The sequence below is a fragment of the Poecilia latipinna genome, unplaced genomic scaffold, assembly GCF_001443285.1.
Source record: "Poecilia latipinna isolate Pla-1442-1.1 unplaced genomic scaffold, P_latipinna-1.0 Scaffold811, whole genome shotgun sequence".
Taxonomy (NCBI): domain Eukaryota; kingdom Metazoa; phylum Chordata; class Actinopteri; order Cyprinodontiformes; family Poeciliidae; genus Poecilia; species Poecilia latipinna.
The window spans coordinates 155388-176125 of record NW_015113427.1 but is presented as its reverse complement, the minus strand read 5'-3'; the positions used below and the strand labels follow the sequence as shown (position 1 = coordinate 176125).

At 37.7% G+C, this 20738-nt stretch overlaps 4 protein-coding genes across 10 annotated transcripts in view; 2 read left to right on the top strand and 2 right to left on the bottom strand.

Moving 5' to 3' along the window:
* lctlb (lactase-like b) overlaps positions 1 to 5135 on the top strand; it is a 9842-nt gene extending 4707 nt beyond the window's left edge. For 4 of the 7 annotated variants that reach the window (XM_015047165.1, XM_015047162.1, XM_015047163.1 and 1 more), the window contains 11 exons: positions 808 to 917; positions 1000 to 1128; positions 1242 to 1337; positions 1412 to 1466; positions 1542 to 1703; positions 1775 to 2052; positions 2143 to 2269; positions 2342 to 2541; positions 3412 to 3475; positions 4511 to 4555; positions 4717 to 5135. In XM_015047165.1, coding sequence (XP_014902651.1) covers positions 808 to 917; positions 1000 to 1128; positions 1242 to 1337; positions 1412 to 1466; positions 1542 to 1703; positions 1775 to 2052; positions 2143 to 2269; positions 2342 to 2541; positions 3412 to 3475; positions 4511 to 4555; positions 4717 to 4832 — 1382 coding nt within the window. In that variant the 3' untranslated portion in view covers positions 4833 to 5135. Of the gene's footprint in view, positions 1 to 807; positions 918 to 999; positions 1129 to 1241; positions 1338 to 1411; positions 1467 to 1541; positions 1704 to 1774; positions 2053 to 2142; positions 2270 to 2341; positions 2542 to 3411; positions 3476 to 3732; positions 3807 to 4510; positions 4556 to 4716 lie in introns of all 7 variants that reach the window. The other 3 variants (XR_001426758.1, XM_015047164.1, XM_015047161.1) reach the window with 3 other exon arrangements.
* Positions 4863 to 11124, bottom strand: zwilch (zwilch kinetochore protein). Its single transcript, XM_015047167.1, has 18 exons — positions 10930 to 11124; positions 10717 to 10759; positions 10527 to 10619; positions 10166 to 10311; positions 9898 to 10088; positions 9140 to 9219; positions 8911 to 9066; positions 8735 to 8806; positions 8011 to 8104; positions 7869 to 7921; positions 7683 to 7785; positions 7506 to 7585; positions 7249 to 7405; positions 7086 to 7114; positions 6822 to 6958; positions 6599 to 6694; positions 6107 to 6222; positions 4863 to 5358 (listed from the first exon to the last, which is right to left on the bottom strand). The coding sequence occupies exons 1-18, from the start codon at positions 10977 to 10979 to the stop codon at positions 5270 to 5272; spliced, it is 1785 nt and encodes a 594-aa protein (XP_014902653.1). The 5' UTR covers positions 10980 to 11124; the 3' UTR covers positions 4863 to 5269.
* Positions 11125 to 11545: 421 nt separating this feature from the next.
* On the top strand, positions 11546 to 16058 carry rpl4 (ribosomal protein L4). Its single transcript, XM_015047170.1, has 10 exons — positions 11546 to 11622; positions 12529 to 12700; positions 13053 to 13159; positions 13374 to 13512; positions 13781 to 13905; positions 14278 to 14407; positions 14609 to 14765; positions 15471 to 15554; positions 15736 to 15856; positions 15943 to 16058. Exons 1-10 carry the CDS (start codon positions 11620 to 11622, stop codon positions 16009 to 16011), a joined length of 1107 nt encoding a protein of 368 aa, XP_014902656.1. The 5' UTR covers positions 11546 to 11619; the 3' UTR covers positions 16012 to 16058.
* Positions 16059 to 17334: 1276 nt separating this feature from the next.
* The window catches only part of map2k1 (mitogen-activated protein kinase kinase 1), a 12908-nt gene continuing 9504 nt past the window's right edge, over positions 17335 to 20738 (bottom strand). Inside the window, exons 3-11 of the mRNA XM_015047169.1 lie at positions 19815 to 19961; positions 19590 to 19667; positions 19395 to 19446; positions 18343 to 18467; positions 17996 to 18200; positions 17836 to 17900; positions 17702 to 17760; positions 17545 to 17590; positions 17335 to 17455 (exon numbers count right to left, since the gene is read on the bottom strand). Coding sequence (XP_014902655.1) covers positions 17342 to 17455; positions 17545 to 17590; positions 17702 to 17760; positions 17836 to 17900; positions 17996 to 18200; positions 18343 to 18467; positions 19395 to 19446; positions 19590 to 19667; positions 19815 to 19961 — 891 coding nt within the window. The 3' untranslated portion in view covers positions 17335 to 17341. The remainder of the gene's footprint in view (positions 17456 to 17544; positions 17591 to 17701; positions 17761 to 17835; positions 17901 to 17995; positions 18201 to 18342; positions 18468 to 19394; positions 19447 to 19589; positions 19668 to 19814; positions 19962 to 20738) is intronic.

Sequence of the window (20738 nt, the reverse complement as noted above, 5' to 3'; positions counted from 1 at the left end):
ATATATATATATATATATATATATATATATATATATATATATATATATATTTAGTTAATTTACTTAATAGACCAAAACAAAGTAACAATCTTGAAACTTTAGGAAAAGCATCTATGATTTCCAGGGCAATTCACAAATACATTTATTGTAAGTTTGGTGTGCATTTCCAACCAGCTCGCTTTGATAACTATTTAGTAAATGTGCTACGTATGTGTAATTGACTGAATACTAATACAGCTATTCTGTGAAGGTTATAAAACTATATTCAAACTTTTTAACATTTGACAGAGCGCAGATCAATGTATTGTTGAAAATCAAAAGTGGAAAGCCAGTGTAAACCTACAATATCCAAGCAATTAACATAAATTTACCCTTGTAGCTAAACATACAGCCAGAGAGACACAATATAATGTTGGTATGTAAAGCATAATGTATTCAACCCAAATCCAATTGAGAATCTGCGATAAGGGCTGAAAATGGATCCTATATTGCAAAATAAAATGGACAAAACCTTCAGTCTCTTAATGTAGAACGCTGTTAAAGACAGACCTCAAATGTCTATAACTGTCGCAAAAATGTGTTTTGACTCAGGAAGATTGAATTTTGTAGAAAAATATATTGAAACATGCAGTACATTTTCCCCCTTCACAAGTTCTTTGAGTCAGTCTATTGCATTTAAGCCCAATAAAACACAATGAATGACATACAAACATTTGGGAACATTTCAGGTGATCAAAGCTTTCTAGCTGGCGTTTTTAATGTTTTGTGTAGAGTTATCCTTGTTCTAAACTTCAACACTATTTGCAGCTGACCATGTAAACGGAAAAGGAATACAGTACTATGATGAACTAATCAACCACCTATTGGAGAACCATATCACTCCCATTGTTACGCTGTATCACTGGGATCTGCCTCAGGTTGGTGGGTTTAATGCTGACCACCTCGACTTTTAACTTTGATGTGCCTCCAAGCTATGAATTGTATTGTTTCCTCTTTCAGGTTTTACAAGAGAAATATGGTGGGTGGCAAAACATAAGTATGGTCAATCATTTCAATGACTTCGCCAACCTTTGCTTTGAAAAATATGGCGATAGAGTGAAGCACTGGATCACTTTCAACAATCCCTGGGTGTGTTTGGAATATTTTTTATTTTTTTTTAAGTTTGCAACAGGATTGCTTTACTCACTCCTGCTGAATAAGGCAATTAAGTATATGTCTCTCTACTTAACATCCATTTACAGTCTGTGGCTGTTGAAGGTTATGAGACAGGTGAGCACGCTCCTGGGCTGAAGCTGAGAGGAACTGGGGCTTATAGAGCTGCACATCACATCATAAAGGTATTTAGATGCTGCTCCCATCGCTCAAAGCAAGCTAACAAATGAAACTTACATTTGATCTTTTTAATATCCAGGCACATGCCAAAGTTTGGCACACTTATGATACACAATGGAGGGGAAAACAAAAAGGTAAACGAGGTTGAAAAGTAACATTCAACCTGCAGTGGGTTTTTAAATCCTGAGAACTGTTCTGCATCTCTGCAGGTCTGGTGGGCATCTCTTTGTCGGGGGACTGGGGCGAGCCGGTGGATATCAGCAACCAGAAAGACATTGAAGCAGCAGAGAGATATGTACAGTTCTATCTGGGCTGGTTTGCCACACCCATCTTTCATGGAGACTACCCTCAAGTAATGAAAGACTTTGTCGGTGAGTTGCACAGTAAAAAGTTAATCTCGCCGAAATGACTGAGGAGATGCCTAATCGACACTGCTGTGCAGGAAGGAAGAGTGTGCAGCAGGGACTTGGGACATCTCGACTGCCTGCGTTTTCTTCACAAGAGAAGAGTTACATAAAGGGGACGTGTGACTTCCTTGGCATCGGCCATTTCACCACCCGGTACATCACCCACAGGAATGATCCAACAGGCCGTAGCAGCAACAGCTACTTCACAGACCGTGACCTGGCTGAGCTGGTGGACCCGCGGTGGCCTGATCCTGGGTCAGAATGGCTCTACTCTGTGCCATGGGGTTTCAGGCGTTTGCTGAATTTTGTCAAGGTACAGAGTTAAGGTGTTTTTTATTTGCACTGAGTTTTAACTGAGTGGCTTAGTTCAAAGCCAAGCTGCACCATTTTTTTCCTTCCACAGACTCAGTATGGGAACCCGATGATTTACGTGACTGAGAATGGAGTTTCTGAGAAGATGATGTGCACAGAGCTGTGTGATGAATGGAGGATACAATATTATAAAGACTACATCAATGAGATGCTAAAAGGTGAGTGATTCTAAAAATTATGTATAGAAAATGAGACAGATTAACTTGTTATCATGTTTCTCTGTTACTCAGCTATAAGAGATGGAGTCAATGTAAAGGGCTACACTGCATGGTCTTTGCTGGACAAGTTTGAGTGGGACGAAGGTTACTCCGAGAGATTCGGCTTGTACTATGTGGACTTCAGGAACAAAAACAAACCTCGATATCCGAAAGCTTCTGTGCAGTTTTACAAACGGATCATCAGCTCCAATGGATTTCCAAATCAAAGAGAGGTGAGAGATTTATCATTTTAAATTCTTAGATATAGAGATTTAGTTCTTTATATTGAACTGGGGGTTATACAGTTCGATATACACACCAAAGGTTGAATCACATTCCAGCCCTTTCTTAGCTTTTGATGTTTTTTTTTTTTTTTTAAAAGGCCTGGTGCTAGTCAAAGTCAACAGCATGTTTAGGTACAGCTGTAAGTGGTTCATTAGACAATGGAGAGAAACATATACAAATGTCAATATATAATCCATTAACATTTTCATAAGTACAATAACAGCTGTAATATCCATTTTAAAAATTATATTTTACATGAATGTCATCCATTTTGATCACTGAATAAAACGTTTAAGTAGAATCTAAAACATATTGAAACATGCAGTACATTTTCCTCTTATATGGACAGACAGATAAGAGAATAACTGCAGTCAGGATCATCATCAGTAAGTCCATAATTTAAAAAAAAAGTATAAAGTTATAGTGTTATGACTACATTTGACATGATCAAGTCTTTCAAAAATCTATTTTAAGATGCTTTACTTTTGGATTTGTTGCATTTAGTTCTATGTTTTTGCTCTCAGATAATAAACATGAAAAAGTATAAACAGTATCTGTTTATACTGGAACAGTTTATACAGTTTATACTGGTTTCAGTATAAACTGTTACTGGAACCAGTAACAGTTTATAGAAAACAGCTTCTTGTGAAACAGAACCACTTCTTAGTGGAATGTGATCCACTCATCCGTCAAGTACCAATGCAGTGCATGATGGCCAATTCATGATGAAGTTTAGAACTTCAAGGGGAGAAGTAACATTCAGAAATGGGGTTCAGCCCAAGTCTGTCATTGTTTTTTTTGTTTTTTTATATTCACAGGTTGAAAACTGGAGGAGGAAGGCTGTTGAGATGTGTTCTTCCAGCAACCAGCTACTAGCAGCAGGTTAGTTAATTTTTTTTTTTTCTGTGACAATTTTGCCTGTGACAAAAGATTAACAACTAGCTGGGGTAAACAAATAAAGATTTGGAAATGCAATTGGTTATTTGTTAACGATGATGGGCAGACGTTATTACAATTTGACATGAATTTGACTTCAGAGGACATAAACGATTGCGTAAAAATATATTAAAAATGCAAAAACCCAGTTCTCAGAATTTCTTGCAGAATATTTGAGATATCTTCTTTGTTTGCCCTTCCAGCTAGAAGAAAATCCAAGGAACATGCTGAGATGCCAAAGGTTTGGCCAGTGCATGATGAAGTTTAGAACTTCAGGGTACATACTTTTAAATTTCACTCATATCTCTGTCGTTGGTTTTTGACTGAGTGGTTTAAAAACTAACACATTGAGGCCTCTGCTGCTTAACAAGTAGCTTTAAAACAAGCTTCTGCCTTGTACATATTATGCAAACTTGTTCTGTTTTGTTTGTGCATAAAGAGTATTTCAGCAAGCAGGACAACTTACTGGACCAAATAATATATTTCAAATTATAAGACTGAATTTAGACACAACAGACTGATGGTTTTACTTTTACTCAAAACACGTACATCGATGTGAAAAATGCTTGGTTGGCAATTTATTCTGAGTTTGCTTTGAATCAGAATCAGAATTCCGTGCAAAAAAGAAAGCAAAATGAATTTTTTGTTGTTTTAACTAAATTTGTCATAAACAAATACATTTTAATATCAGAAAAAAAGGGGCAATAAAAGCTATCCAAATCAACCTAAGCTGTCCTGAAGATTGCTCCCCCCTTGCGAACAAAAACTGTTGTTGCAGAATTTTAAAATCTCATCGACATAGTGACTTTTTGTTGTGTCAATTAGTCAATTAGGGTTCAAGTACTTGCTCACAGCCTTAAACATACTTTCAGTGGATTAAAGTTGCAGCTTTCTGAAATACTCCAACCAGCAGCTGCATGCAGTCCTCAAAGGGTTAAAGTGTCCTTAATCACCTTTAAGTACTTTCTCTTCTTTCATTAGAGGAACAGCGGAGTACTGCTGCCAATATTCTAAGACTTATACATGGTAAGAAATCCCTCATGCTCACAGTTAATCAGATACAGTGTAATTCTGTGCAGGTGAGAAATATTAACCCTTTGAGTGCTGTGCTTGAGCATTTACACTAGTTTTCTAAGCCATGTCTGCGTATGCGACGGGGTTGTAATGAGCGTAAATGTGTTTTGCAGACCCGCTGACCAGCCACATGGAGATGGTGACTGAAATTGTCGTCCCCACAGTGTGCACGCTCTCCATATTGATCAGCGCCGTGTTGCTCATGTTCCTGCTGCGAAGAAGGAACTAGGAGGCGTTTGAAGACACGAACATGCTCATGCAACTTTACTGCTTTATTTCTTTACTCATTTTTGTGTGAATACGAGTACATTTGTGAGCTGACTTTAAATTGAAATGCTGACTTTATTCATTTGATGTGAATTCAGTGTTTGCTGAGAGAAATTAAACACTGCTTAAGCAGATAATGTAGAACCTAGAAGCAGAGATTCTGATAAATGCATCAACAACATGCTGTATTGTCCTGTTGTATGAAAAGGCTGTTGCAAAATACCTTCATTTGTGCTTTTATCAATATTAAACTTTGTTCAACAGATGGCCTCTTCTAAACCCCTAAACAGTCATATTGAAAAACTGACATCTCTAGTCTAACCCCCCCCCCAAAAAAAAAACAAAAAGACATAAAAACATATTAGTAGCTAATGATGATATCAAATACAAATAGTACATTTACACAAAGCTGTTGAAGCTGCAGCACATCGTAGTAGAAAAGAAGGCAGGCTCATCAATGTCCCCATTTACAGTTTCATTTGGAAAATCTAAAAGACACAATTAAAAAGAAAAATAGTCTTTAGCGGGATGTTACAGTGGATAAGAGTGTAGATACTGTTGCAGTAAGAAGTTTTCATATGTTCATATGGCCAGCCATAGCCCGCTCTAGCTAGGTTGGTGCCCTAGATGAGGTTATGGTTTGCTGTCCTCAAAGTTACATGCATGCTATTCAGGCTTTAATATGTAGAAATATGTCGCGTAGAAAACTTGAATAAAAGTTGATGGTTGCATTATGTGTTCCCCATCTAGTCTATATTTACCATCAAATATATTTTTCACAACTTTTAGCACAATAGTAAATGATTTTTTTGGTTCTATATAATATATTCCTTTTAAGAAGGTCAAACAAAGAGTAATGTCAAATCTTTGAAGAGCTACAATACAGTTTTTTTCCCCCTTTCTCTCTTCAACACTGTTCAAAAGGTTTAGCCATTTTATTGGGACAATCAAAATTGACTTTTGGAGCTTCCATGTGTGGAAAAACGTGGCAAATATTTCCTCTGTCCAGGACAGATATGGATGAAATTTACATGTAGCTGAGCAGCATAGGCAAAACATACAACTACAGCAGACAGACTACATGTGTTCAACACACCAAATTATTTAGTGAAGGTTATGGATATGTAAAACTGGTTGAACTACATTTATAGTAACACAGCAGCTGCAGTGTTTACTCTGACACTTTTAAGCTTGTCCAGCACTGCAGATATACAGTGAGAGGTACATATAAATCACCTGTTTCAAAGATGACATGATCAACCAGCGGCTTGTCACTGAGCTGTAAGGACGTCCGCACCTCACGAAGACCTTGACCACTGGATATCTCAACTCCCCACATTATGGGAAGCTCCCTGAGGAAAACAAGCACACAATCAGAAGTAGGACAAAACTGAACAAAATGTGATTCTAAAGTTTTAACTCATGGGAATGAATATATAAATATATTAGAAATTAATACTATTTGTAAAGGTTCTGCAATAAAAATCCAACCCTTTGTGACTGTGACATAAAGTTATAATAAAAATGCATTAATATTTGAGGTCGTAAGGAAAAACATTAGAGGAGTCAATAGTTTTGCAAAGCACCATGTGACACTTTAAAAATTCGTCAATTTGAGTTCGGGTCAGGTTAGATTGCAAAAATTATATCAAACAAACCCATTAAAAACATGAGGGAATATTGCAAATTATTTTGTCTTAACGTTCAGCAAAAGGCTGTAAATCGTACTTCTGGTAGAAATGGCTTATCAAGGCTGGTTTGATCTGGAGCTTGAATTCATGTTCCTCGTCGTATGTTGATGTTTTGTAGTGATTCAGACATGATCTGCAAGGGGGAAAAAAAAAAAAAAAAAAAAAAAAAAAAAAAAAAAAAAAAGATGAGTTTGCTTTTCTTATTAACAAAACGTGCATTTTCCTGCTCGTAAGTCAAGAGAACAAGTAAAAGTGTTTACTGTGTGAGGACAAATTGCCGGTCGTAAGGCAACCCCAAGAATGTGCCGCAGGTCACTATTATTTCCAGCAGGTGGTGCAGTTTTCTGAGTCTGATCACTTGCTCTTGCAGATCAACCTCAGTGCTCAGGTAGTAGTACTGTCGAGTATAACTTATTACTATTAGGAATCGTTGTTTTTTTTTGTTTTTTTTTTCCTGAAACTGTATGAACACAATGTAGACACAATGTCCAGAAACGGAATGAAAAAATATTTACTGAACTTACCAGGTGGTTTAAAGTTGTCAATTCTTCACCTGATTTAAAAAAATTAAATAAATAAGGATTACAGCTGTTTTTGCAAACCTTGTGAAACATAGTTTATTGGGAGCCTTTATTAAATCACTGATTACTAAACATAAACCTCACATTTAAGATGAAAGAAGCTTACCAATCAAGTAGTTAATGTAATCTTTTCTCATCTTGTCTAGTCCCACCTCCAGTAGCATGGTGACCGGGGTGATGCCTGTAAGAGAGACGTGGTCAATCTGCTGGTGATAGGACTGAAGGATCAGTTTGCTGAGGGAGCTGCTGCTGTCTCTGTGAATCTGGAGGCACAGGAAAAGAAAAGCAATCTTACAACAAAACAAAAACTTGCTCGCATTTGAGAGTATGATATTAGATGGCCAGAGCAACGTCACTTCATACCCAGGGCTTGATGTCACCGTATCGTAGAGCTTCGATAACCAGCTTCAGACAGTCGCCGATGTCCTGGTATGAAGTCACACCTGTAAAGAAAAAAAAAAAACGAAATGGTAGCCAAGGTGATGTTATAGATGGATCCCAGTGTTGTTTACATTTATAAATACAATATGTAAATAGTACTTTTTCTCATCCGGACCCAAAGCTGCTCTGCAAAATCTAAATCTCCTCTTTCCAAGAAGGCGTTGAAAATGGAAGGATCCGTCTCCTGCTTCAGCTTTGGGGTCTTGAACAAAAGATGAAAACATAGTAACTGTCTCACTTCTCTTCTTGTATATAACAAACTGAATTCTGTTTCAATTATTATACCTCAACTGTTTTGGCAGCTTGATCCTGTAATGTTTTTCCCATGTTCCTAAGCTCTGTAAGCAGAAACGAAAGCAACATTAACATGACAGCTTTTTCTGTTCTCTTAAAAAATTGTTTTGTTTTTGTTTTTTGGTTAATTTACCTTCGAGATAAACCTTTGTCAGGTTTACAGCCGATGTGCTTTCCACAGGTTCCATCCATTCAGTCTCACCTGTTTTCAAACCATTTGCTAAAGTCTGAAACAGCAGGAAACTGATCAATTTATTATTTGAACTTTTGCTGTCAGGGCAGGTTTATTCGCATAGCACCAATCATACACAGAGAAATGCAGAACACTTTACAGATATATGAAATAAAACGGATGAGGAAAAACAAAACAAAACAAAAAAAACCTAACAGAAATGCATGGAAGATTAAAGACAAAAACGGGGCTAAGACACAACAACAAAGAGTTCAGAAAATTATACCGTACTTAACCTTTATGGGTAATCTGCTCTAAAAAATATGATTTTATTTAGAGAATGTAACAATAAGACTGGAGACCATTTATTTTGACTTTTTTTAATTTAATTTAATTTGGCAACAGACATGTATTTCTAGCTAATGGACCTGATACAATGGACACACTGGCCTCACTGACTGTAAGAGGCTCTGTGGACAGTAAGACATAAAATCATGGTATGTTGTAATACTCATACAAATTTAGTGGCTAAAGAGTAGAACCTTGAAGAAATCCACATTTGACTGTTGTTCTCTCTATTTTAAAACGTTACAGAAGACAGCATGTCTGTTAAATGATACCTAAAGTAATTTTTCGCAGTCGCAGAGAGCCAGTATCAGGATTGAAAATGAAATGAAGTACAAACCTGAAGAAACTCTAGCTCCCTGTACATCTCAAACATGGGACTTCTCATGTCTCCACAGACAACTTTGATATTCTGCAAAGCAAACAAAAACATTAAACAACGTAAAAATCACAAAACATTCCATTTTTAATATCCGACTAGTTTACTGTTTTCAAAAAAATATACAAAATGCTTACAAGAGTAGCTGTAGAGGACAGAGGAGGGATCTCAAGAATACTCTCCACATGACTCCACTTGAAGTCCACTGTCACGCTGCTCTGTGACTCGATTGTGGTGTTTTCCACGACGGTGGACCCAAACAAACTGAACCTGGCGCTACCTTTAATCCCCATCTAGAAATATTGAAAGATTGAGTAAACAACTTAGCGCCCGTGCAGCAAATCAAGAGGAAACATGCCCACTTACAGAGGAGGAATGATGTCTGTTCTTGTGCATTTGTTTCAGTTCTTCCAGGGTTACAAGAGATTTTTTTTCCACCGTTGAACCTAAAGACAAACTGTCCATCAGAGACAAAGACAAAGCCTGTACAGAACACAGAGTGCAGCAACAAAGTATTTGCTCCATTGCACATTTCTCCTTCATTGAACTCAGATCATTAAACAAATAACAGCAGATTCAGATGGCCTACAAATACAAAATACAGTTTTGAAGTGATTTTGTTACTTTACAACAAAAAGCTTTCCAAAACAACCATGCCCATTTTCCCTCAAAAATGTAAAATTCACCTCCCTAGATGTTTTATCAACAGGAATGGCCTGCTTAAGGTCATGCTACCAGCATTTATTTCTAAATATTTTCATTAACATATAGGAGATCATCAATATGTTTTTTTTTTTTTTTAGCAAATATGAGACTTTTCATTCACTTTGGTCTGAACACTGATCTTAACAGAAGCAAGTGAGGCCTGCACTGCTTTAATGTTAGACTTCTTTTGTGATCTTTGGTTTGTGAATGGCTCTTGTAATAATTTTGATAGACTGGCCACATTATGTTATAAAAGATTGTAACATAATGTGCTGCTTTTTGATATGTTGTAGCCTACTTCATGTCATCTGACAGGTTCTATTTAAGAGATACTTGATTCTAAAGCTTTGGTAATAATCAGGTCTGAGTGTGGAAAGTGTGTGCTTGGCAAGGGGGAAATATATTTTCAGAGGTTTTACCTTTGCAGGTAATAGAATACAATTTGATCCCGGCTACTTTATTTGATGCACAGACTATTTCTGCACCAAACCAGGCTGTTCCTGCAGGATCGCTCATGTCGCATCGCACCCAGAGAGGGTGTAAGATGGGGTTATTGTCCACAGCGGACACACCAGGGTTTTGAGATAATGTGTACAAAGACAGCAACTGTCTACAGAAAGAGAAAAGAAAATGATTAGACGCACATCTTTGTTTAGATGAAATGGTAAAAGTTTTACTTGTGTTTACCTTGCTTTCATGACTGTAAGTGGCTGTGGTCCTTGCTCTGTTTGGAGAACATCACAACTATCTTCAGCATCATCACTATCAGCTGTACAGTTCGATGTCTCTGTGTTTAGCTCATCACCATCACATAGCCCAATTATTTTTGGTACCTAGCAAAAAAATGAAAAGATTGTGCAGTGATCAGCAAAAACTGAGGACAAACTCTCAATCATTTATTAATTTCTATTCATGTTGCTCTTGCTGTGTACAAAAATCACTTGATAAATGAAGACTGGTTGACTGATGGAAAACATCCATTTGAAACCACATGTATTTTTCAAATACTTTTATTTATTTTTTTTTTAAATTGTAAAAGTAGACTTACAGCTTTTTCACACACAAAGATTGTTTGGTTGGCAAAGTACAAATTCACCGCAGTAAGTTTGTCTCCGTTCATCTTTGTAATGTGAATGTCCTCCTTAAAGACAAAGATATACATTAAAGTCGACAAAAAATATAAAAATAACAGTTTTTCTTGGTATGGTATAAAAAGGAATTATTTTAAATGAAAGTACCTCATATGTGCATGAATTACTACTTTGGTCATCCTGAAGATATCTTGGACGAGCATAAAACCAAAAGCATAGCACAACGTAAGTTGAACTATACAAATACACGCAGAAAGTGAAGGCTTCTCCTCGCATCGAACGTTTAACAGCTAGATGTAGCTTGGCCTTTCTCGCTAAATGATAAATGAAGGTAAATTAAAATGTTTACATAAGACTCACCGGAGAAGTGTGGAAAACTCTTCTGCTCTAGATACCACCTTTGAGCCCATGACAAAAATGTTAATCAGGGTTACAGGGCAAAATGCGTGACTAGAGCAGCAGAAAACAGGCTGATAGTATCAACATTTACTAGTAGTAGGAATTGTTTGTGTTTGACAACCGCGCGCTCAGTCAAAAAGTGACGACACGAGTTCACAGGTCATCAGCCACGTCGGAGCAATGAAAATAAAAAAAAAATACTAAAAAAAAAAATTGGTCTCTGGACTTTGCACTTCTTTTTCTCACATACACACAGTATATAAATATATATATATATATTTGTTTTATATTATTTTTATTTGAGAAAAATTGAAAAGAGTAAAGTAGTTCGACACTTCCGTTTACGCTGCAAGACACTGCGCCAACATTGTGTAAAGAAATTAGTCCCTACTTCAAGAAAAAAACAATCCTTTCCTTGATGATTGTTTTGTAATTTAACATATCTAGTAATTTTTTTCTATAAATTTTATACTCTCATCGGGTATCCTAAAATATTTAAAACCCAGCAGCAGCCGAAATAGTTTTAGCGGAAGTCTTGTTCTCAGAGGCGGAGGCATATATGATCAGGGTTGAGTTACTAACTTCCTTTTTACTGTGGCCGCCATACCGTGAGGAGTGTGGTTCCCGGCGAGCCGAAAAAAACTGTTGAAAATGGTGAGAAATCACTGATATGTTACAATATATATGGTGCAGAACATGTGTATTTCTGGCATGTTTTAGGTATTTTGCTAACTGTTTGGAAGTTTGTCTGGTAAAGAAGCTAATATTTAGATAAATCTGGTCGCATAACTGAATGCTAGTCACTAGGAAGCTAACACGAGGAGCCATTTTAGACGACTGGTTAGTCCGAGTTACACGTGTTGTCTGTTGCAGCAGCGATTGTTGTATTAAACTGACGTTGAGTGTAATACTGGTGACTATTCCTTGAGTTTGTCTCAATAGTTGCTAACTACATACAATCTTAATAGTCCTTAGTGTATGTTCAAGGTAACTCAGGATTTTACAATGTCACGTGAACAATTTGCTTAAGTATCATCCAGTGTCGGTAAGATAACTTAATTCAGGATAATTTACATTAACTGGCATTTTCTACAGCTATGTCGAAAATGAATGGGTTTATGTGAAGTGGCATAAACCCATTCACTATGACTTATTCACGCTAAAATGTGTGATTGTGTGTGAAAAGCTCAAACCCAGGTTAGCAATCAATAATTAGTCTAAGTAATTAACTCACTTCTAACACTACTATGTCCTGCCAGCAGTTCAAGGTAATTAGTATTCCTCTTTGTATTTTCACCACATCACCAGTGAAGAACATTGTGGCATGAATCAGAATATTAACCTAATTTGAATATTTGTTTAAAAAGCTAAATTAAATTCTGTAATAGAATTGTATTTATTTTTTTGATGGAAGCTCAGTTTTCATCAGTGTATTTGAAAATTAGACGTTTGTATACGTTGTTGAAGGAAGGTGGAGTGCCAGTCAGAAAACACTTGTGCAGTTTAATGTGTGATCATCTGATGTGCATTTCACAGAAAATTTTGTTTTTACATTCTCAGGCCTGTGCCCGACCCCTCATCTCGGTGTTTTCCGACAAAGGAGAATCGTCAGGCAAAAATGTAGTCATGCCTGCTGTCTTCAGGGCCCCCATTCGCCCTGATGTTGTGAATTTTGTGCACACCAACATGCGCAAAAACAACCGCCAGCCATATGCAGTCAGCGAGCTGGCAGGTGAGTCATTGTACATTTGATGTTATACACTTGATGATGATTCTAGAAAACTCAAATTTAAGCAGCAACTTTTATCAGTAATTTGCTGTGACCATTTTCCATTGGTTTGATTTGGACTTTGGGAAACATGACAACATTCTCCTGCTGGTGTATTGTATTTGGTTATACCAAACTGAGTAGAACATAAAAACTACTTTGAAATTGCAGGTTGAGTTCAAATTCAGTCAAAATATCAAAACAACAATTTTTTTTTGTAAAATGATACAGTTGTGAATCTGAGCTAATCTAGCTTTGACCATAAAGTGGCTGCTGCTACCATAATTTGTAACTGTGCTTATATTGAATCTTTCAGGCCACCAGACAAGTGCTGAGTCCTGGGGAACAGGAAGAGCTGTGGCCCGTATCCCTCGTGTGAGAGGTGGTGGTACTCACCGCTCTGGCCAGGGAGCTTTTGGAAACGTATCCTTGTTTTGAGTCCATTTGTTGTTTTCATGCCTTTAACAGCTAAATCCGGCCTTGCTGTGATGGTGTAATTTGCGTCTGACTCTGTGGTCAGTGACGGTATGCCTGCTGTCATATGCTGGCACAGACGACTGGTGAACATTGAGTCTGAGCAGGTATTAGAAGGGTTAATATTTACTTTAGTGGTGGACGATTCTTGACTTGGACCTAGATGTGTCGTGGTGGTCGCATGTTTGCCCCCACTAAAACTTGGCGCCGTTGGCACCGCAGGATCAACACCCCCCAGAAGCGTTACGCCATCTGCTCTGCCCTGGCTGCTTCTGCCATTCCTGCACTTGTGATGTCCAAGGGTAAGTTTCCCAAAAATAAAAATGTCCAGAAGAGTAACAGCTTTATTTATTTTTTTTTTTAGCTAGGTCAGATTGTCTTTGCTGAACAGTTACCTTGCTATGATGGTGTAATTTGCGTCTGATCTTGTGAATGGTGACAGTTGCCTGCTGTCATTAAGCCATCACAGGTTATTGATGAGTGATAAACTCTGAGCAAGTTCAGGTGTTAAGTCACTGCAGCAGTTGTTACTTGCATGTCCTTCAATTACATAAAACTTTTGATGGTCAGGACACCGCATTGAGGAAATCCCCGAAGTCCCGCTGGTGGTCGAAGACAAAGTTGAGGGCTACAAGAAGACCAAGGAGGCCGTGCTACTGCTGAAGAAGCTTAAAGCCTGGAACGATATCAAGAAGGTAAACTAAATCTGAAATTAGAGAAATGCATTTTCCTGTCAGTTGGAGGTCTTAGATCTTAAATGTGTCGGTGTCTTTAGAATGTGAAAATATAGTGATTGAGTTATTAGAGAGCTGAGTTAATGCTACAAATGTTTGTCCTTGATTAATTGTTCTGTAGAAGTAAGTACACAAATTTCTCAAAATAATAGAACTAATATACATTAGAGAAGGTGTTAATATTTCATGTGACATTGAGCCAAAAGTGAATATTACATGCAGTATTAAAATTTTTTAAAATTGATATTTTATACTTGTTTATCTCCAATTTTTTTTTTTTTACATGTTTTTAGCATGTGTATTTGTCTTAATTAACATAAATGTTGTTCGTAGGTCTATGCCTCTCAGCGCATGCGTGCTGGTAAGGGCAAGATGAGGAACCGCAGGCGTATCCAGCGCAAAGGTCCGTGTATCGTCTACAACCAAGACGCTGGTTTAACCAAAGCCTTCAGGAATATTCCAGGTGAGTTTTACTGCATTTACCACAGAGACTGTTTTCAGATTCACTCGTTTCAGGTGTTTAAATAAAAGTAGTTGGCAATGATTATTAAATATTTTTTGTGCACCTCTGTGTTATGACTATAAATTCATTTGGAATATTATTCCTAATCCTGTGAACCATCCATTTTTGAAAATAAATGTACTTATTCCCCCTTTTTTCTAGGCATCACTCTGCAGAACGTGAACCAGCTGAACCTTCTGAGGCTCGCTCCTGGTGGTCACGTCGGACGGTTCTGCATCTGGACCGAAAGCGCTTTCCGCAAGCTGGATGAGCTGTACGGCACCTGGCGTAAAACAGCCTCTCTCAAGAAGGACTACAAGTGAGTGTTAAAAAAAAAAAAACATCACATCTTACAGGTGCATGTCCGTAATAGAGAATTATTTGAAAAGTTTTTCAGTGATTTCATTCAAAAAGTTAAACTCTTTTACACAGTGAGAGTGAAATAGTTTACTTCAGTTAATTTTAATGACTTTTGCTTAAAGCTAAAGAAAACCCTGAATTCAGTTTGTAAAGTTTAATATTTACAAGACTAAAGACTTCTTCATAAGAAATTATGGCCGACACAGTGATGTCGACCGCTGCTGACCTGACTCCTGTCCAGCAAATGGTCTTTTCCTTTCCTTAAGCAACAAATGTACAATGAGTTTATCAGTAGAGTGACATTTCTGAATTAAACCTTTATTGGTTTAATGTAAAGATTGATTTTCTGAAAAAATGCAATTTGGGTTTTCATTAGCAGTAACCTGGGATAATGAAAAAAGGCCAACTGACCAATATATTTTACATAACTCACTTTTTGAATTTAATTCCTGAAATGAACTTTTCCATATTCTAATTTAGTGGTGTGCACCTGTACAGCAGTATATGTTTTCCACATGTATCTCAGTGATGAGCTTCCACTTCATGGTCCGTGTTTTTGAACTCTGTGATATTTGCTGAAGTTCTGAGTTGGTTCAAAATGAAACTTATCCTTCAGATGTGGTGTTTTTTGTTGGTTTTAATTATTGGTGCTTCTTGCTTTCAGGCTCCCAATGCACAAGATGACAAACACAGATCTGAGCAGGATTTTGAAGAGTGAGGAGATCCAGAAAGCACTTCGTGCTCCTAAGTATGTACTTTGTAGTGTTTTTTTTTTTGTTTGTAACCTTGTCTTGGCTATGATGATCTCCCACTTCTGGTCCGTGTTTCTGACCCCTGATTATTTTGGAAGTCCTGAGCATATCAAAAAAAGTTATAAATCCTCTGTTGCATTTATAAGTCAAATTAACCTTTTACTTCTCCCATTGCAGCAAGAAGATCAAACGCAGAGTGCTGAAGAAGAATCCTCTGAAGAATTTGAAGATAATGCTCAAACTGAACCCTTACGCCAAGACAGCAAGACGTCATGCCATCCTGAAGCACGACCCTGCCGTAAGTACCTAGTGGTTTAAAATCTTCTGGAGATGGGAGGAATATTATGAACCAACCGAGGTTGACTGATTATCTTGTCTTCACAGATCAAGGCTAAGATGCTGAAGCCCAAGAAGAGGCCTGCAAAGAAGGCCCCTGCTAAACCCAAGGCATAAATCTAAACAGACTGGAGTTCAGTAAAATAAATCGGTTTCAAATACGAGTCAGAAGTTTTATTTAAACTATTTAATTCACAAGACAAATATCACAAAAGCCAACAAAGCCTTGTGGAGTGGATGAAGAGCAAGAGATGCACAATAAATCAGGACATCAGCATTAAGAGTTTTAAAAATACACAAGTTGGCCAAGATGATTTCATGACATTTTCTGGGAAATGATTGTCCATGCATACAGAAGTAGGACGTGACCCTTTAACCCCTGGTGTGACTGACCTTAGACCTTGAAACATTGTTTCCAATAAAAAGGCTTAATCATACCAATTCTGCACATTTCTCTGGCAGAAAGGCTGCATTATATATGATTGAAGAGGAATGTTGAGTGCAGAGGTTTAGCAGCAGTATTTTTACATATCTGTATTGTTACAAAAAGATGGCTTTTCAATAAGGTCTCCTACGGTGACCTAAACAGCTGTCTAGTACACCATTTAATTCTGTATGCAAGTTTGTACAGTTGATGATACAGGTGCATCTCAAAATGTTATGAATGCTTATTTCAACATTTACAGTGAAACTCGATTCATTATACATGATACATTTAAAGTTTGTAGAAAATAAAGCATATTGGACTATAAAGGGATTGAATTTCTGAAGTTACCGGCTATTCAAAGTGCCAGTTTCAAGCAAATTCATAAAAAGTAAAATGAAAAGAAGGGAAGGGCATGTGGGAAATTCACAAGGTGTGGGCCGCAGCTGGAGCCACAAGCCTCCACACAGATGGAATAAAAAGGAAAAGGACTGGACTCAAAAGTCATATCTTTAGAGGGAAGTAAAGTTTGCATCTCATTTGGAAATTAGTCAGGAGGAGCAGCTTCAATTCCCTAATACAATTATAATGTATTTTTACTTGCCTTGGAAAACCTAGAAGAGGAACCCTCTTTAGAGCCTCATGCAGATCACCTCCATCCCATGCCACATAAATGGAGCTTTTCTGTACGAAAAGCTCTTCAAGTGTTAAGAGTGCATACTGAATGGTGCATAGACATGCTCTTGTCTTGCATTCAGTTTTTTGATTAACATAATTTGGGGTTTTTATCAGCTGTAATCCATAAACGTCAGAATTAAGTATTTAAACATGTTCCTCTGTGTAATGAGTGAGTTTCACTTTATGACTTAAATAATGGAGATTAACTTTTCATAATCTCTGAATTTATTGAGATGCACCTGTAAGATCAACACATTGCTTGCTTTGGAGAAACACTTAGCAATAACAGAAATCAACCAAAACGTCTTTTTGATTGCTCTGGTTATGGCTTTGCAGTCGACGGTCTCACATGCTGGTGCCATGGGTGGGTGTCGCAGGCTGACTGAGTCCGATGGTGCTGCAGAGCCAGCCGGCAAAGTCCACCTCTTCTGCCTCGGATTGTTTGATAAAAGGGTGCACCTGAAAATGGAGCGTGTAAAAATAATGGAAATGAGCTTTGTCATAATTTCTGAATTCATATGAGATGCATAAGTTGGAGTCGTAATTACCATCAGCTGCTTCAAGTCTGCTCTCTCTGCAGGATTCTTAATCAGGCTGCAACAAAAGGGAAAGAAAATCATGCTTTCCAGCAGAGCTTTTTCTGAGATGTGTCAAGTGTGTTGCTTTTCATAGCAGAAAGTGTAAAGAAAATTCTTTCTTACATACCATTTATTCACAAACTCCTGGAATTCGGCACTAAATATCGCAGGGAGCTTTGGTGGGGGCTAAAGATGGAAGTAAAACAAATGAAGTTAGCACGATGGATATGATATAACACTAAATACGGCAGACAAACTCACCTCGTTGACTATGTAATCGAGTAGTTCAAATATAGCCATTGGTGGTCTGCTGTTTGGTCCGTACGCTAAGCAGGAAAATAAATGAATGGATCAAGACTAGAGTTAACAGTGAAGGACATTCAAAGACCCTTTAGGAGCTGCTGCGCTGTGTCACACTTACAGCTGCCCGTACGTCCAGGGGGGCACGGTTTCGGGGACTCGCTGGAGGCTGCCTCCCCTTCCACTGGAAACCCAAAGATCTGCTCCAGTTCCTTGGAATCAGGTGGAGGGATGGGGAAGCGTCCGATGGCCATTTCCACCAAAGACAGACCCATACTCCAGATGTCTGACTGAACAGAGTAATGCGTTCCCTGCAGACGCTCTGGCTGCACAAAGCGCATCAGATTTAATCAGTTATTACGGAGATTAGAGACTACACATTAACTTGTATTGTGAAGATATGTGCTTTAAGGAATATGTTCTGGTGGAGAAATATACATATATATGTTATTTGTGTGCTGAGCTCACCGACATGTAAGAGCGAGTTCCCACAAAGGAGTTGGCCATGGAGTCTATGAGCTGTCCGCTCACTCCAAAGTCACACAGCTTGATCTCACCGCGGGAATTCACCAGGATGTTAGAAGGCTTGACATCTGAGAGATCCATCCACAGTACATAGTTATCAATGGCAAAGAACACGCAGCCCAGAATAAACTCATGCAGGATGATTTTTAATTGATAACTAAGGTAAAAATCTACGTGGAATGCTGTTTTGTTTTGTAATTTGAGATTCCTCAGTGTTTAACTTTACTCAGTCCCCTGTGATCGCGCCATAGCAATCATGCCGTTTACAAGATCAAAGATAATTATATCATTACTGCATGTTAAAAGAGCCCTAATTAAAAATACAAATAATACAAGAAAAAACCCTCAGGATTAGACAAGCCATATCTAAACCATGGCATGGTTTCCCTCAAACTTCAAGTGAGATCATGCACTATTATTTTATGCATTCTGAGTAAAGAATATTTTTTATTACCAGGATTTCTACAGAGTCTAAAAGTAAGGAATCTGATCCAATCATTTTCCAGATAGGGAAAAAGAAAACAGCAAATGGAAAACTAGTTTTTTCCAAATTTTCTGAACTCTCTCACTGTGTCTACAAATCTATCCATCCATTTGTCCTCACCTCCTCTTTGTTTGTTTCCATCCATCCATAAATTATGAACCGTTGTATTTACTTTATAACTTAACTTCAGAAATTTGAATTTGACGTCTTGGAACCCCGTATTCCATAAAACAGTGACTATTTTTCGCTTTTCAAGTTCAGCGCCTTTTGATCATTGAATTAACACACTAACACGTTTCTCACTTGTTTTCCAAAATGAGAATGTGAGATGTTTTTTTTTTGTTTTTTTTTCTTCTTCTAGTTTTTCCTAAGCATTTGGCCCAATTTATTCAAAGATTTTTCTGGCATAAAATTCAAAAGAGACCTTAGGTTTTGAAACGGAATAAAAAAAAATCTCTCTTTTCCAACAAACATTGCCTTTGTAAAACTTTGTTCAGGAATTAAAACAAACCTCTATGCATGATCTTGTGCTTCTCGCGCAGGTAGGAAAGACCTTTGATGACCTGTAAGATACATTTTGGACTGTCAGCGCACTAACAAATTACTTAGTGTTGCAACATAAATCTTCTTTTTGGTGCAGAGGGAAACAGTTTTTCATAGACTTAATATGGATAAAATTGGTGGGAGAGGTGTTGGTACTACCCACAGCAATGCTGACTTTGCCAAGAATCTCCTCTGGGATTTTGCCTGCTTTTTTCAGTGACTGGTCTAGAGAGCCACCATCCTGAAGCCACAAAGAAAGAGAAAAAAATGGAGACCGTTCATTTGAGACAGAGAGATCAGCAGTTACAGATTACTAGCATTTCAACTGGGATAAAAGTTGAGATAAACGTGCAAGAGCGGTCTGCGGGAAAAAAAAAAAAAAAAGTACCATGTGCTCCATGCAGATGCTGATTTCTCCATCGCTGTAAAACGCACCATAGAAGCCCACTATGTACGGAGAGTTACACTCATGTAGCACCTGCAGCTCCCGGATAATCTGGTTCCTGATGGCTGGCTTAATCTCCAGGTGGATCAGCTGGAACAGAGGGCACAATTTTAGTTAGATGTAAAAAAAAAAAAAAAGAAAAAGCATTACAAAACTTCATTTTGGATTTTTGGATGCTATATTTGTCTCAACTCCTGTCTTTACCTCACAAAGCCTTGTATTTTTTTTATTTTTTTCCTGATACTTGATGTGCAAAAAGTAGCTTCTAGTACAGTGGCTAGCAAAAGTCCAAATAACTCTTGAGTTTCTCTCAAATTTTGTAAAATTACAACCTCAAATCTACGTGTATATTATGGGGATTTTATTTAGTAGACCAAAGTAGAGCATGATAGTTAAGTGAATGACTATTCCTGGTTTTTACCTATTCCTAGGTAAACACTTGAAATATGCGTTGGGCATTCATTGTAGCTCCCTTTTCTCCGACAACCCAAATAAAATCCAGTACAACTTCATTGGTAAATATCCACACTCGGGTAAATGCAGGTGTTCTGTGAATGTCTCAGAATTTTGTTAGGGAACATTAGTGAACAAACTTCGTCATTAAGCCAAAAACCACATCAAATGGGTCAGGCTTTGGTTCTAAAACCACGTCAAAAAGCTTGAAAGGCAGGACAAGGAGAGCATCAATCAGAGAAGCGGCCAAGAAGGCCATTATAATTCTGGAGGAGCTGAAGGTCCACTACTCAGTTGTGAAAAACTGCTGATGGAACAAATATTAATAAGATGTCTAATAAGAAGTGTTCATGCAACAGTGGCAAAAATAAACATGCAGCCAAAACTGCTACGGAACGTGATCGATCAAAGTAT